At 38.6% G+C, this 15,004-nt stretch overlaps 2 protein-coding genes across 2 annotated transcripts in view; one reads left to right on the top strand and one right to left on the bottom strand.

The window, feature by feature from the left end:
• The first annotated feature begins 7,547 nt into the window (after positions 1-7,547).
• Positions 7,548-10,544, top strand: LOC148736274 (C-reactive protein-like). The gene is made up of 2 exons (XM_088752004.1): positions 7,548-7,783; positions 9,253-10,544. The coding sequence occupies exons 1-2, from the start codon at positions 7,566-7,568 to the stop codon at positions 9,626-9,628; spliced, it is 594 nt and encodes a 197-aa protein (XP_088608130.1). The 5' UTR covers positions 7,548-7,565; the 3' UTR covers positions 9,629-10,544.
• A 1,432-nt stretch (positions 10,545-11,976) lies between these two features.
• Positions 11,977-15,004, bottom strand: part of LOC148736269 (farnesyl pyrophosphate synthase-like) — a 35,925-nt gene continuing 32,897 nt past the window's right edge. The window contains exons 3-4 of the mRNA XM_088752001.1: positions 14,128-14,262; positions 11,977-12,275 (exon numbers count right to left, since the gene is read on the bottom strand). Of these exons, the coding sequence (XP_088608127.1) occupies positions 12,075-12,275; positions 14,128-14,262 (336 nt within the window). The 3' untranslated portion in view covers positions 11,977-12,074. The remainder of the gene's footprint in view (positions 12,276-14,127; positions 14,263-15,004) is intronic.

Genomic DNA, 15,004 nt, shown 5'->3' with positions numbered 1-15,004 from the left:
AGGTTATTAATCTTTCATTTTAGTTTCTTTGCTTTACATTTACATGCCGGTTATAACCGGCATTAACACACATTAATTAACATTTAGAAATGTTAACTTTTTAGAAATGTCGCCCTGAAATCAGCTCGTTTGAATTCTGCTTCCAAGGAAAGTTTCAAGAAATTTTCATTAATGTGTGTTAATGCCGGTTATAACCGGCATGTAAATGTAAAGCAAAGAAACTAAAATGAAAGATTAATAACCTTGTGACGCCAGAGAAAAACATTTATGAAGGCAGACAAACTTCACGTCTGCCAAGATTTTGACAAAGACCACTCACCTGGTTACACATCTCGTTGCCAAAAACGGTAATTCCCTGCACGGAAATTTTTGTAACGACATATACGATTTCTTTATCGCATTAGACCGCTGTAAAATTTTAATTTATCTGTCTTTTTTTTAGGTTCTAACAGAAGTCTTCAAAACACAAATCTTTGGCTATCGCCACAAAGTGTTGCGCCCTCTCTCCCTCAACAAAAATAATCATTTCTGAAAAAAAAGAAAGGTTGTCAAACACCTAAAAGGAAAAACAAATAAATTATGGATGGAGAGAAATTGTAATTGTAATCTCTTAAGCTCTTCTCTGCCATTCTTTTAATTTTCTCCCTAATTTATGTAAAGCAAAGAAACTAAAAAGAAAGATTAATAACCTTGTGACGCCAGAGAAAAACATGAGAGTTAACTGAAGCAGATGTTTAAAAACCGTGTATCAGCATGAAAATGATTTCTCTGTGAGCTAGAAGAATAAGATGGAATTTTTCTATTTATCTTCCTGTTTCCTTGCTCTGATTGTATCAGCGAGCTCTTTGCAGACCTCAAAAGGTATAATCTCTCTTCCGTCGCAGTAATACCCGCGTGTTTTTTGTTATCTATCTCATAAATAAGTCTTAGCAAAACTACTTTGATCGGTTATCTTCATTTCTTTATCAAACACAGGACAATCACCACAGAATGGGGTTGCTTTCGCCAATTTTCTTGCTCACAAAGGCTCCTATTTGAACATTACATATGTTGGGAAAGAACTGGTCCAACACTCCTTAGAGTGCGCATTTAAATGTCTCTATGAGGATCCATGTTTGTCCTTCAACCTGGCAGATTTGGCTGATAACATCGAAAATCTGCTATGTGAACTGCTTCCATCGGATCGTTACACCCATTCAGACAAGTTCATTATCAACCATTCATGGTATCACTACAGTATTGCGGTAAAACTCTTTTTCTATCGTTTTATCTTTATCATCACATTTTAAAATTTTGTCCTGATGATGACTGAAGCCGGCAGTCAAAGTCGTTTGAATAAGTTACATTCAACTGTTAACTGAACGCTAAAATACGTCTCTCTGTGGCTTTTTCTTTACTTTTGTGTTCGTCGCAAGCCATTTTTAAGTCATTTTATCAACCCGTCATCAAAGTTTGTAACCTGGTTTAGTGGGACTTTCACCTGGACTTTCTAACAAGCTAGAATTTACCAATCAGTTTGTTATCGGAACACTGATGAATCTGCTCAAGTCAACTCCATTTGACGATCTACTTAAGATAGTAAACATGAAGTCCTTGCAACATCGCAGATAGATGCAAGCCCTAATCCTTCTTTATAAATCCTGATTTAATACGGGGCCAAACTACATAAAGGAATTGTTCTCATTGCGTTCTAGCAATTATGACCTAAGAGGTTATTGTAAGCTAAATGAGCCTACTTTTAAATCAAACTATTTGTAGAAATCTTATCGTTACATAACTTCATGTTTATGGAACAACCTACCTGACAATATAAGAAGAGCGTCCTCTCGATCTTAGAAGTTTAAAAATTTACTGAACAATGTTAACCTGACTACCAAGGCCAACTGTTGCTGTAATTTTTCTATCGAGTAGTTAACATATTAAATCTGCATAGTCTAGTTTTTGTATTTTTATCGAATAGATAACATGTTCAAATTTTACATTTTAATTTTACCATACACGTCGACATTTAAATGAGCCCCAGGTTCACTGGTGAAATGTGTCTAAATAAAGTACTACTGCTACTACTACTGGTTTTTATCAACGAATTGAGTACTTGATTTTCTCGATCTTAGTCTCCATGCTCGATGACGCCCTGTCAGAACAAAGGGACCTGTGTACCTCTGTATCGGACAAACAGTTACAAGTGTCGCTGTACGGCAGCATATACAGGAAGACACTGCGAAAGAGGTAATCTAAAACTTTTAGTTTCTAGAGCAATATTTTCAAAAATAATGTCATACCAGCGTACGTTTGTGGCCTATCTGATTTCTGCTGAGCCATCACTAGTCGTCATTTGACTACACACTAATTTGTTTTTAAAAGTGTAATCTTTTCTATTATTATTTCTTTTCTCTATCCATTTCATATCAGTTAACAATGGCTGCAGTTGTTCATGAGGACCAGAAGGAAAACAGCGGTGCAATATAGGTGAGTTATTGTTCCAAAATTTCACCCAGGTCAGCTCCAAATTAAGGAAGAGAGGACTCGCTTCTTATTGCCCACGAGCGCGCTTAGAACGAATAGATAGAATAAGAAGTTTGTAATTTACCTACCATGGCGAAATAGAAGTAATCTCCTGGTTTGAAATATTAGTACAATGGCTAAGAACACGTTTAAAATTCATCAAATGAAACATTGTTGTGATATATTCAATAAAACTTGATTAAGATCCCGTTCAACACCTAATTTCACCTAAAAACTGAAATATTAAGAGTAATTTTGAAACGGCTGGCTGTAATTTGCTGATATTCGCTGAAGTGCGAGGATATGGCCAAAAAACCAAAATCCTGAAGCTAAGAAAAAATCCACTGAAGATTTTACGAGATCGACCATAAACCTCTTCAACGGAATTTCCCCATATCAATAGTGATTGCCATACAACGCCGACTACTTCAAACTGTAATCATTTAGTGAACACATGTGTGAAATTCGTTCGACTGCGAAGAGGGAAATGTAAGTTGTTTTTTTGAACGCTTTGAATATAATCGTGATACAGAAAACCATAGACCTACCACTCAGATGAAACTGAATTTGCCTCTGCCGACAAAGCCAGCACAGCAATCACAAGTTAATGTCAAATCATCAATGTCAAATTGTCAACGTCGACTCGTCGATGTCAAATTGCGTGCCAATTTCCCACGCAAAAGCCTGAAGGAAAGCATAGCAAACAATCACGGGTACACAAAATATGTGGAAAAGCTGAAGCTATTAGAGAAATCTGTAAAAAGAAACAAAAGAAGAGAAGAGGAAAACACGATAATTCTCGAACACAAACTTGGTTAATCATGGGTTTCCTGTTAATTCACCAGTTTTTCGTTTGGCTTTATCAAAAAAGTTACAGTTCTTTGGATTTTTAGATCTTCTGCCTACTCAAGCAATACAACGGTCGCACTTGCGCAGACGATTAACCGCTTTGTTGACGGACTGCACCTGAGAGAACAAGAACTACTGAAATAGAATTTAACATGCAGCATGAATAGTGTTTGGTAACAGTTTGCCGTATTTCCATTTGTTTTAGCTTGTATGCAAACTCCGTTGAACCTCCTTATTACCAATGAAGCTGGTGGGCGGGCGCTCGAAAAAATTGGGGCGTAGGCAGTTTAAAGGAAAACTCTTTATGGCGATTAAATTAAGAGTAGTAACAAAGGCAAACACAGACGCAAACGTACGCATGCACGCACTTGCATACGTACACGCACGCAGCATATGCACGCACAGAAGCTCGCGCACACGCATATACACACGGTTAGGCTTTCGATAAGCTATGCGATATGCTCATGTTTTGCTCAGGGAACTATTAGAGAGCAAAGAAGGAGTCGCGGTTAAGTAATAAAGGTGAGTATTCACCCACAAACATACACACACACACGTACGCAAATTCTAAGAAGGCTAGGTGGATAGGTTAAGGTGGCTCGTACCGGTTTTCGTCTTTTTGATGGTTTGTAACTTTGAAAGAATACAACAGAAAGACTGACCAAGGCCAGTTGAACACTTTTACGGTGTTGAATTATATAATCATTGGTTATCCAAAAATAAGTGTCATTTTGCCACCAGCAGTTTCCATGGGAACGCTTTCATAGGCTTATTCAGACGCATTTTTTAGCTTGTGGCTTAAATAATTAGAAAACTAACCCAGTGACCCCATGATTTTTTTCAGTGATTGCATTTGGCACTTGAAAAGGAAAATGCACAAGGATTTTTAAAAAATTCTATGGAGCGGAATTTCAGAAAATCTAGAAAAAAGGCAATTTTCAGACATCGCAAATTTCCTTCCGCAGAATTTTCTTGTTTCTTTTTCTGATGATTCCTTTCGACGTTATTTTCATATTGGAACAATAAAAAGAAGGGGGTCATCGGACTTGTTTTCATGCAATAGCTTTCGTGAGTTTAGCAATTTCCGCGCGCGTTCTCGCGCATTTTAAAATCTGGATTCTATAAGATCGACATTTGCTCATGATCTCTTATAGCTACCGCTGACAATTGCGTGTGCTTGCGCGCCTACGATCTGCTGTTTACTGCTAATTAAGAAAATCATTAAACAGCCGTCAAAGATAGCCTCCCAGGCTCATCTTAACAATCCTACACACGACTTCTGGCTATATCATATTATTTTCCTTTAAGTTTCAAAGTCTTCTTCCACTTCAGGTAGATTATCCTTCACTTCAGTTCTTCTTTTTTCGCCGTCGCAAGATTTCATATCGGTTGAATATTTCTTTTAAATGTGAAGTAAAGCAACCTTTACTTCTCCAAAAATCGTCTTCTTTATCTTAGTTTCTATCTCCTGCATTCACAGTAGCCGCTAAACAGATCAAATACAAGCCCTTAGGTAAACTTCTCACAAAAGTAGAAATAATTCCACGCGTCGCCATCTTTGTTTTGAATTTTCATCTTATGATCTCGCGCTTCTCTCGCACGTTTCTCTCGCGCGCGTCACGCAAGAGTGACCTGTTCCCCGCGCAAGGAAACTGGTACGAGCCACCTTAAAGTGACTCGTACCAGTTTCCTCGCGTGGGAGGCAGGTCGAAAATTCATAAAAAATATGGCGGCGCGAGGCTTTTTACGGTTTACGCTACTTTTGTCTTATTTTGTAAGAAGTTTACCTACCAGCGTGTATTTGATGTATTCAACAACCACTGCGTATGCAGGAGACAGAAACGAAGATAAACAAGACGATTCTCGGCGACATAAAGGTTGCTTCGCATCTAAACCAAAAATTTAGTCGATACGAGATCTCGCGACAGCCAAAAAATGATACAAAAAGAAAAATCTGCCAGAAGAAGGAACAGACTGTAAACCTCTCAGGAAAATCATATGATATAACCAGAGTTTGTGAATAAATGCTTAAAGATGAGCCCGGGAGGCTGTCTTTGACGGCTATTGAATGATTTTCTGAGCAATAAACGTCTGTAAACATCAGATCGTAGATACTCGCGCCAACACACTCGATAGTCAGCGGTGGTCGATCTTATTAAATCCGGATTTTTAAATGCGTGACAACGCGCGTAGAAATCGCTAAACTCGCAACTAGTCCATGGGCCAGAGAGGTTCTCCGTACCACTCAGGTAAGTCCTATCTGATGAAAGGTTATGTGAAAGACTTTACAAATTCATTTGAAAGCTATCGTGAAAGTGTAGCTTTCCCAAATTTTTACGTACTCGTTTATTTGAAAAATTATTGGTCAACATGGAAACGAGGCTGGGTATAAAACAGTTATTTGCAATACCTTTTTTGTTTATCATAGCGAATAAATCAGTACATGTAACATTTAACAGCATTTCAAAACAATGTTTTGGTGAGAGGCCAAGATTTTTTTTATTTGATTTGAAAGAAAAGTTAAATGAAACCGTGAAGTCAAACTCGCAAGACATAATGGGTGAGTCCCAGGGTAGCGCAGTGCTTCAAAGTTCTTTCACTTCTTAACCTTGCTGTGTCACGACGCTTTAAAAAAGACGAAAAAACATAAAAATAGAGACTTAAAGCCTGAATTTTTAATGCACATCAGCGGAAATACTTGCAATCAAGCAGGTGGTGATTGAACTTCCTCAAGATCGCAACGAAACTTGATTGCTATGAACAGACAGAACTAATCGGTTTCGTTGTGAAATTTTTATTTTCTTCTTACTCGGATCATGGAAATTTTTGATATTCATTATTAGAAATCACAGGTTATTGTTTGATTAGGCGAAAATTGGAGAAAATTTCTCAAACAAAGGAAAACGCAGAAGATTCATGGGTGTAATCTGGGAAGTAGAGAGCAAAGACCTTGTCGGGAAAAGCCTAGCGCGAACAGAACTTATATGAGGAAAAAATAATACACTTATGCGATAAGAAAACCAGATTTAGGAAAGAAACAAAAACGTGCAATATTTTAACTGCATACGTCGACTTGCGTACCGATGTCACGATTAGAAAAGCTGCTATAGCTAACTTATAAGACATCGCTAATACATTTTGTGAGGTGTTGTAACACGAGTTATCATATCGCTGGCAACGCCCGTGGGCAACATGAAGCAAATCTTGTGTTCTGATTTCTACCCGAGCGGGCAAGATGGGCCCACCTTACCCGCTCGGCATTGCTCGTTTCTTATTTCGCGCATGAAGAGAATTGCTTGGAATGATCTTACAAAGTTCGTAATTTTTGGGTAATGTCGGCGATGTAGTCGCAAAAAGTGGCAGAAGACAGTCAAAACAAAGAAAACATGAAGGTTTCTTCATATTGTAATGCAACAGTTGGCTTTCTTTCCCACCGGGCTATTTGAGCCATAAGCCGAGAAATGTGTCTGAATAATCCTTTGGAAACGTTGCCATGGAAACTGCTGTTGACGAAAGGACACTTATTTTTGAATGACCAGTGATTATATAATTCAACCCCGTAAAAGTGTTCAAGTGGCTTTGGTCAGTCTTTTTCTTGTATTCTTTCAAAGTTACAAACCGTAAAAAAGATGAAAACTGGTACTAGTCCCCTTAAAACATGCGTCCACCTTTTGAGATTCTATTTACAAGTGAGTGATGACTTTGCGCATTTCCTTCGTCACCCTTCGCACTAACAAAGACATCGATGCAACGATTTTTCGTATTCTTTACCTTATATTTCGATTATGGCCTTAAATCAAACTTGTTGCAGACCAAGGGGTTCGACATGTTAATTTGCGCAATACAAATATTAAATTCTTATTATTATTATTATTATTATTATTATTAAATAGTTGATTAGGGTGAAGCGTGAACCAGTTATCTTGCAAAGAAAGCAGGGGCAAACTATGCCCTAGATTAAGCCGCAGGTCGTTCAGAACTTAACAACAAGGCGAGATCTTTATCCTATGCGTGTCTTATTCTATGTTGCTTACGGCTGAACACTGTTGGACTATCGTCCCCGATAGGCGTGCGGCACATGCGAAAAACGAAGGAAAATTTAAACAAAACTGGATACTTCTAAAGAAGCAAAAATATTTAAAAAATGCGCAATTTCTCAAACAATTGTCTTGAAGTTTCTGAAGTTTATTTGCTCTGTTGTAGAGTACCTCATGGTGTTTCCGGAGCCGAGTTCAACAGAAAATTATGCCATGAAGAATCCAGCCATAGCTTCAAATCTCAGCCAGCTGTCAGTGTGTTTTTTTATCAAACTTGTTGCAGACCAAGGGGGTCAGTTTGTCATTAACTATGCCATTAAAGAAAAAGACAATAGCATTTCCGTTGAAATGAAACGAACCCTGGCTTTGGTAGTTAACCATAATACATTCAGGTAATGCTTCATGGATTTTTGAAAACTGGGTTGAGGTAGTTCTTATTGGAGCCACGATAACTCATAATACAGGACATACCATGATCTCCTTTTTAGACACGAACGCTTGAAGGAAAAGAAAGGAATTTAAACATACAAGCAGACAGATTAACTGGCTGACTGGCTACATGACAGACTGATTGAATGGGCGACAGACTATCTTGCTGATTGACAAACTGTCTGACTGAAAAACGACTAGCTGACCGACTAACTGGTAGACATACTGATTGGCTGACAACCTGACTGACTGACTGACAACTTGACTGACTGTGTGACAGACTGACTGACGGATATGACGGACTGACTAGCAGACAGAACAGACTGGCTGACAGACAGACTGACTGACTTACTGACTGACAGACAGATTGACTGACAGACTGGCTGACTGACAGACTGACTGACTGACTGACTGACTGACTGACTTACTGACTGACAGACTGACTGACTGACTGACTGACTTACTGACTGACAGACAGATTGACTGATTGACTGACTGACTGACTGACTGACTGAAAGACTGACTGACTGACAGACTGAATAACTGATTGACTGACAGACTGACTGACTGACTGACAGACAGATTGACTAGGTGACAGACTGACTGACTGACTGACTGAAAGACTGACTGACTTACTCCCGGTTAGCTCATTTGGTTAGAGCGCCGGATTGTGTTGTGCGGGAGGTCGAGGGTTCGAGCCCCGACCGGACCGATACCCATGGTCTTAAAATAAGTGAGGAGAATTTGCTACCTTTCTATAATCAAGAAATGGATAGATATTCTAGTCTTCTCGGATAAGGACGAATAAACCGTAGGTCCGGTCTCCTGCAGGGTTAGGGGTAGGAGACGTTAATTTCCCACGCACGAGATTACTGTGTTGTGGATGTCCTCCTCTTGAATGGGATGGGTGGCAATTGGCCCTGAAAAGCCCCCATGGGGAGTGGTCAACTAACGTATGTATATATGTATGTACTGACTGACAGACAGATTGACTGACAGACTGACTGACTGACTGACTAACTGAATGACTAACTGAAAGACTGACTGACAGACTGACTGACTGACTGACAGACTGACTGACTGACTGACAGACTGACTGACTGACTGACAGACAGATTGACTAGGTGACAGACTAACTGACTGAAAGACTGACTGACAGACTGACAGGCTGACAGACTGACAGGCTGACAGACTGACAGACTGACAGACTGACTGACTGACTGACAGACAGATTGACTAGGTGACAGACTGTCTGACTGACTGACAGGTTTTTTTACAGATTACTATAGACTGACTAACTGACTGACAGACTGAATGACTCTTCATTGACTGACTTAGTCACAAACAAAAAAGAAGGCGGATCTTGAATGATTAAATATATTTGAAACTGTTGTGCTTATCTTTTTTCCTTTTTTTCCACTTTTTTTTTCAGTTTTAAGGCGACAAATCTTGACAATGATATCTGGAAACACTGGTGTCTCACCTGGGAAAACAGTCAAGGAGTAGCAAAACTCTATAGAGATGGCAAAGTTATAGAACAGAAAACGATTACCAAAAGCAGGAACGCTATCGTTAAATCTGGCGGCGCTCTGGTGCTTGGACAAGAGCAAGACTCTGTTGCTGGAGGTTATGACCCAAAGCAAACTCTTCACGGCCGATTGGCAGGTGTCAACCTTTGGGATAAAGTTCTGTCCGAAAGTGACATTGCCGCCCAGTACACAAGTTGTAGCATACCTCATGGTTCTGTTCTTAAATGGTCTGCATTCAAAAATCTTACTCATGGCAATGTCACAGTTGAAGAGCCGTGAACTGTGTTGTTTAGTGATCAAACGCTCTAGACTCATAACTCAGGTGCTGTAAAATTGCTTAAATTAGAGTATTTACTATATGCAGGCTGGATCACGTGGCACAGTTCTAAGTATAGACAACAAAATATTACATGATATAGCGTTTAAACGTTGCTTACTTTGGCTAGGTCTTTGGAAAACATTTCATTATATTTATTCACCTATCTACTTAGTTGTTTGATAAAATACGTCAAAGTTACAGGTAAATTTTTAGGTGACAGGTTTTTTCCCTAAAGCTAAGACAGCTACCCGTTTTTACAGTAAGGAACCTTAACAAAATGAAAATTTTCTTCTCTGTTCTCATTTATTCATGATTCTTGAGAATTAATCAGAGGGCATTTCAAGATTTTTTAAGATCCCAAAGAGAATTTGAACATTGAGAGGCTAACAGGATAAGTGTTCAAGCTTTGAATGTGTGCCTAGATAAAGCGCTGTACCGAAGTTTGACGCCGGTGTTGTGTGGTAAGCCTTCGTCTCTGCAAAGTAACGCGCTAAAATGTTTACATTCATTTGTCCCCTCAATTCTCAAATTATTATACATATCGTTTTAACTTGTTAAGGAAGTGAATAACATGTAACTGTTTGAATAATATACTACCTAATGTCAAATGTAACTCAGAGACGTTGAAAATACAAAATGGCTACAGCGCTACCAACCAATTGCTCTTTGACTGGTAGTTTTTAAGGGTTTACACTGCAGAAAACATTTCGAACTTAATTAAAAAATCATATATAACTCTGCTACATATTGACTTAGTTTCAAACTGCATCGGAAGACAAGGACGGCACAATCTTGAGATTAGATCTTGATGAAAGTCTTATCAGTATAGCTAATGGTTTCACGTAAAAATAAAAGAATCATAATAAAAATAAAAAACAGAGCTTTTTATAATTAGGCGGGAGGAAAGCATGGGTTTCACGTGCAAAAATAAGGGCCTAATAGTGTCTTTTGTTCAAACGGCAACTCAGAAAGAGGACTCCGATTGAAAATTAGCTAGAATTTCGCGAATGGTTGTACGTGTTTATCGTCTCTTACGGTGCCACAGCTCAACATACGCATAACGTCATAAAGGATCAAAAGACATTGTGAAGATGAAACAGAGGCAATGTATAAAATTATTAAAATAGGGGAAGAATACCAGGGTGAACCAGAACTGAGGATAAAAAAAACGTTTTGTGTTCTGCTTATTGGCTCCTCTAAGTACGTAAATCAACAGGATATTCGCACTTGACTAAGCTTTGAGCTCAAGTCTCGAGTTTTCCTTTCTCTACTTTTATTTCTTTTACAGATTACTATGAATGTCTCAATCTTTTTTCGCATATTTTACAAAACAGCGGTTGTTTCGTGTGTTTTTTGAATTTTTGGCGTTAAAAATTGATCCCCTCACGCATGCCTTATTTGGCCGCCGTGTTCCACCACGTGTCCACAGTAAAAAACACGCTGTAACATAGTTTGACATATCGAGTCGTAACCCTTCGTCTTAGCAAAGTGGCGCATTTTAACGCTTACATTCAGCTTGTAAACTGAGATTTACACGTTATACATTTCTTTTTTTCGCGAGTCAAGGAACTGTATAGCTGGTACATGTAGTTTGACTTTAAAAATGGCTGACCCTATCAGCCAACTGCTTTTTGCCTAGTTCATTTTTAAGGTTTCCTTTGGAGGAAACATCCACATTACTGTTGAGCAATCATTGTATACTTAACAAATGAAATCCACGTTGCCGTGAATCTATAACGTAGTATATCAGAACAAGAAAGTGGCACACGATGCGCAACTGGGTGTTTCACTGATGTTCTTACTACATTTTGACGTGTTCTTGATCAGTTACTGAACAGACTCACGGCAACATTTGTTTTCTATAGTGAAGACGTAAAAACTTTTATTAACCGTGACGTCATTTATACATCTGTCCTCTAACAGACCGCGAGTAAGAACCAATCAAATTTCGTGTATAGTTCAGATTACAAATCTCTTCGTCCTCATGCGCGTTCATAATATGACGTGCGCAATTGCATTTTGTGGCAGTCTTATTACACATCAGCCGCGCGTTTATCTCGCTAAATTTTCCGCAGCCGATTGAAGAGAGAAGCGAAGAAATTGTTACCAGCACACCCGTGTCTTCTTCTGCCGGTATTTCTGTGAGTCAAAATAACAGTGTGGTGGTCGTTCAAGAGAAAACAATGATCTACCTGGAATACTTAAGCAAATGTGCCGTGAACGGTTATACTTGCATCAACTTAAAGAATCAAAACCCTTCTTCGTGTCTTTGATTTCTATCAAGTTAAGACTTCCATAAGAACTTGAGTATTTTAACTTTGTTTTTATTTCCGTTTTTGTAAACTAATTCAAAGCCCTCATCTCTAGGAGATGCAATAACGCTAACTCTAGTTGGGTCAAAGCTGCTCATTTATCCCGCTTGTAGATTTTCTTCACAAATTCTAGAAACAATCCTTCAGGCAGGTTGGCAGATTTCTGCGATATAAGTTCTACAATGTCCTTGTAACTTTCCTCTTCGAAGTTCTTGTAGACCTGCTTCAAGTTGAGCTCATGGTATAACTTTTTCACCTTCTCGGATGAGGCAGAATCTTTTATACCGTAGTTCTCCTGGGAAAAGTTAGCAGAATAAAAGAGTTAAATTCCTATTTCTTACCACAAGTGTCTGCTGTAAAAAATAAAAATCTCTAAGAGAATAAGCGGGGAATAGGGGTACTCTTTCTGTTCTGATTGCAGTAAATTTTAGCTCATCCACATAAAAACGAACAAACTAGAACAACTTCTGCATGAAGTGACAATTAGTGACTTGGGGAGCCAAGTATCCAATTGATACAAGTACTTAAAAACAGTATATTGCAGGTCGAAAAATGAGTAAACTGTAGGTTGGAAGCAGAAACCATACGAAACACGTTTAGCTGCTACCTCGCTTTGTAAGGTAAGTTCTTGGAGTATCCACGGGCTTCCACTGGAAACTGGCAGCCACCAGATAGAATACTGCCCCCCCCCCCCCTCCCATGGCTTACAGTCACCTACAACCCAGCCACGGGTTCCCATTCTAGTAGCCTGTCGTCAATGTTTACAACAGTGGGAGGCAAAAAAAAAAAGAGGAAGGGAGGGGTGGGGGAAAGGAGAGGACTGGTGATCAATAACACCTACTTATTAAACTCCTTTTGAACTCAACAATATACATTTATATGTATTTAAATATATATATAGGAGAAGTAGTGTGGCACACGAGGACGGACAACTTCGAGCGAAGGAAGACATATACTCAATAAAAAGTCTAAAAAGTTTAATAAAAAAGGTTTCGGTCCGAGACCTTCATCAGTTGTATTACAAATATATATATATATATAGTAAGTCGTTAATGGAACTCTCAGGCCAACAAAGGTGCACCGCGCCAGGAGGATCAATAAAGATTCGCAGTCCAAACCTCACAGCAAACACGAACGCAGAAAGTTTAAAAATTGCGAGGATGGACAACCTCTGACTTCAAAAATATAAAAAAATTTTAATAAAAATTTTTTTATTAAAATTTTTTATATTTTTGACGTCAGAAGTTGTCCATCCTCGCAATTTTTAAAATTATATATATATATATATATATATAAATGTGAGGGTAGAGCCTACCTTGGCATAAAGTGCTCAATGCTGCGTTAGCAGAGCTGGGTATACATTAGTTGAAGAATAAAAAATGATGTAGTTAGAGAACTGTAATGTAATCGACTTGAAACCTTTTCAACTTACTATTATGTGTGATTACCGCTCCGTAAGTCGAGCACTGTTTTTTTTTTAAGCTAAATCAAATCTTACAAACATATTTTATATCTATACATATAGGAAGTCTGCGTTTCGATTTTTCCGTATTACAGTGCTGTTGCATAATCAGCAATTCACGCCGCCATTTACGTTTTATCAAACTAGAATCGTTGCTAATTAGTGTACATTGTAGTGTGACCGTAATTATATGCAAAATGCTAGCAGGTATAAAACTCGTGAATTTTGGCTCTACATTATTATTACTTGGATTAGTGTTTGCGCGAATAAAGAACTTTGTTTTTAAAGAACCGAGTAGTTAACAAGTGCTCGATACATAAAAGTACAACGCAATATATGTTGCGTTAGAAAAATACAACGACTACGACACTTTCATCCCTACAAGCCTGTTTCGTGATTGCTCACTCTTCAAAATCCCCTGATGAGTGAGCAATCACGAAACAGGCTCGTAAGGATGAAAGCGTAGTCGTTGTATTTTTCAAACCCAACATATGAGTGAGCAATCACGAAACAGGCTTGTAGGGATGAAAACGTAGTCGTCGTATTTTTCTACTCAACATATATTGCGCTCTACTTTTATGTACCGAGTACTGTTATACGGAAAAATCGAAACACAGACTCCCTATTTATATATACATACATATTGGTTACTAACGATACACATTTTGATTACTAGCTCTTATACCTTCAAAATTTGCACCTGGTCTGTAGATATTCTTTGAAGAGCTTGAATAATCAGCCAAGAACATTTCTTTTCTTCAATATCTGTGCCTACTTTTCCTGTAACCGCAGGGTCCCCATAGCAGTCCAGATAGTCATCCTGTGGACACCAGAATTGATGTATATGTAAAGTAGCAAAAGTCCAAAATTGCCTTTTTAGTATACCTGGCTCTAAGTTAACCTTTAATACATTAATCATTTTCCCCATCATGCGAAGATCTTGCAGCAATTTAAGAGACTCCATCGTATTACCTCTTTACATATGCATTACTAACCAAGTGTAAGGTCAAGATGACTGGATATTGGCCGAGTTCTTATTTTTTGCATTTGTACGGACCGAGACGAAGTTGAGGTCCATAAAAATGCGAAAAAAGAACGAGGCTAATATCCAGCCGTCCTGACCAAACAAGCTTGGTTAATAAAGGAGTTCTTATATTGCAGAAACATTTGGCTTTTTTAGGAATTAAGAAATGACTTGTTTACTTCGAGAGCCGGGAAAGAAAGCCAACTGTTTGCAGCACAACAAATTCACGAGAGTCGTTTCTATTTTCTTTGTTTTGACTATCTTCTGCTGCTTTTTGCGTTTCCATGGCCAAACTTGTCCAAGATTTATGAACGTAGTTCTAATTCTATTTTTTTTCATGCGCGGGATCAATGGGGGCAATCCTGAGCGGGCAAGATGGGCCTATCTTACCCACTCGGGTAGCCAATCAGAACACAGGATTCGCCTCATCTTGCCCACATATTCTTATTATATAGCCGACAGAGACCGTGGGCAATATAAAGTGAATCCTGTGCTCCGATTGCCTACCAAAGCGGGCAAGATGGACCCATCGAACCCA

The sequence above is a fragment of the Stylophora pistillata genome, chromosome 3, assembly GCF_964205215.1.
Source record: "Stylophora pistillata chromosome 3, jaStyPist1.2, whole genome shotgun sequence".
NCBI lineage: Eukaryota > Metazoa > Cnidaria > Anthozoa > Scleractinia > Pocilloporidae > Stylophora > Stylophora pistillata.
Note: the sequence above shows the minus strand (reverse complement) of the source record. Positions and strands in the feature narration are given on the sequence as shown.

Bases quoted from the DNA above. Each gene is read 5' to 3' on its own strand.
- LOC148736274 (XM_088752004.1), top strand. From the start codon at position 7,566: ATGGTGTTTCCGGAGCCGAGTTCAACAGAAAATTATGCCATGAAGAAT. The intron at 7,784-9,252 runs GTAATGCTTCAT...TTTTTTTTTCAG, and splicing joins GTTAACCATAATACATTCAG to TTTTAAGGCGACAAATCTTG.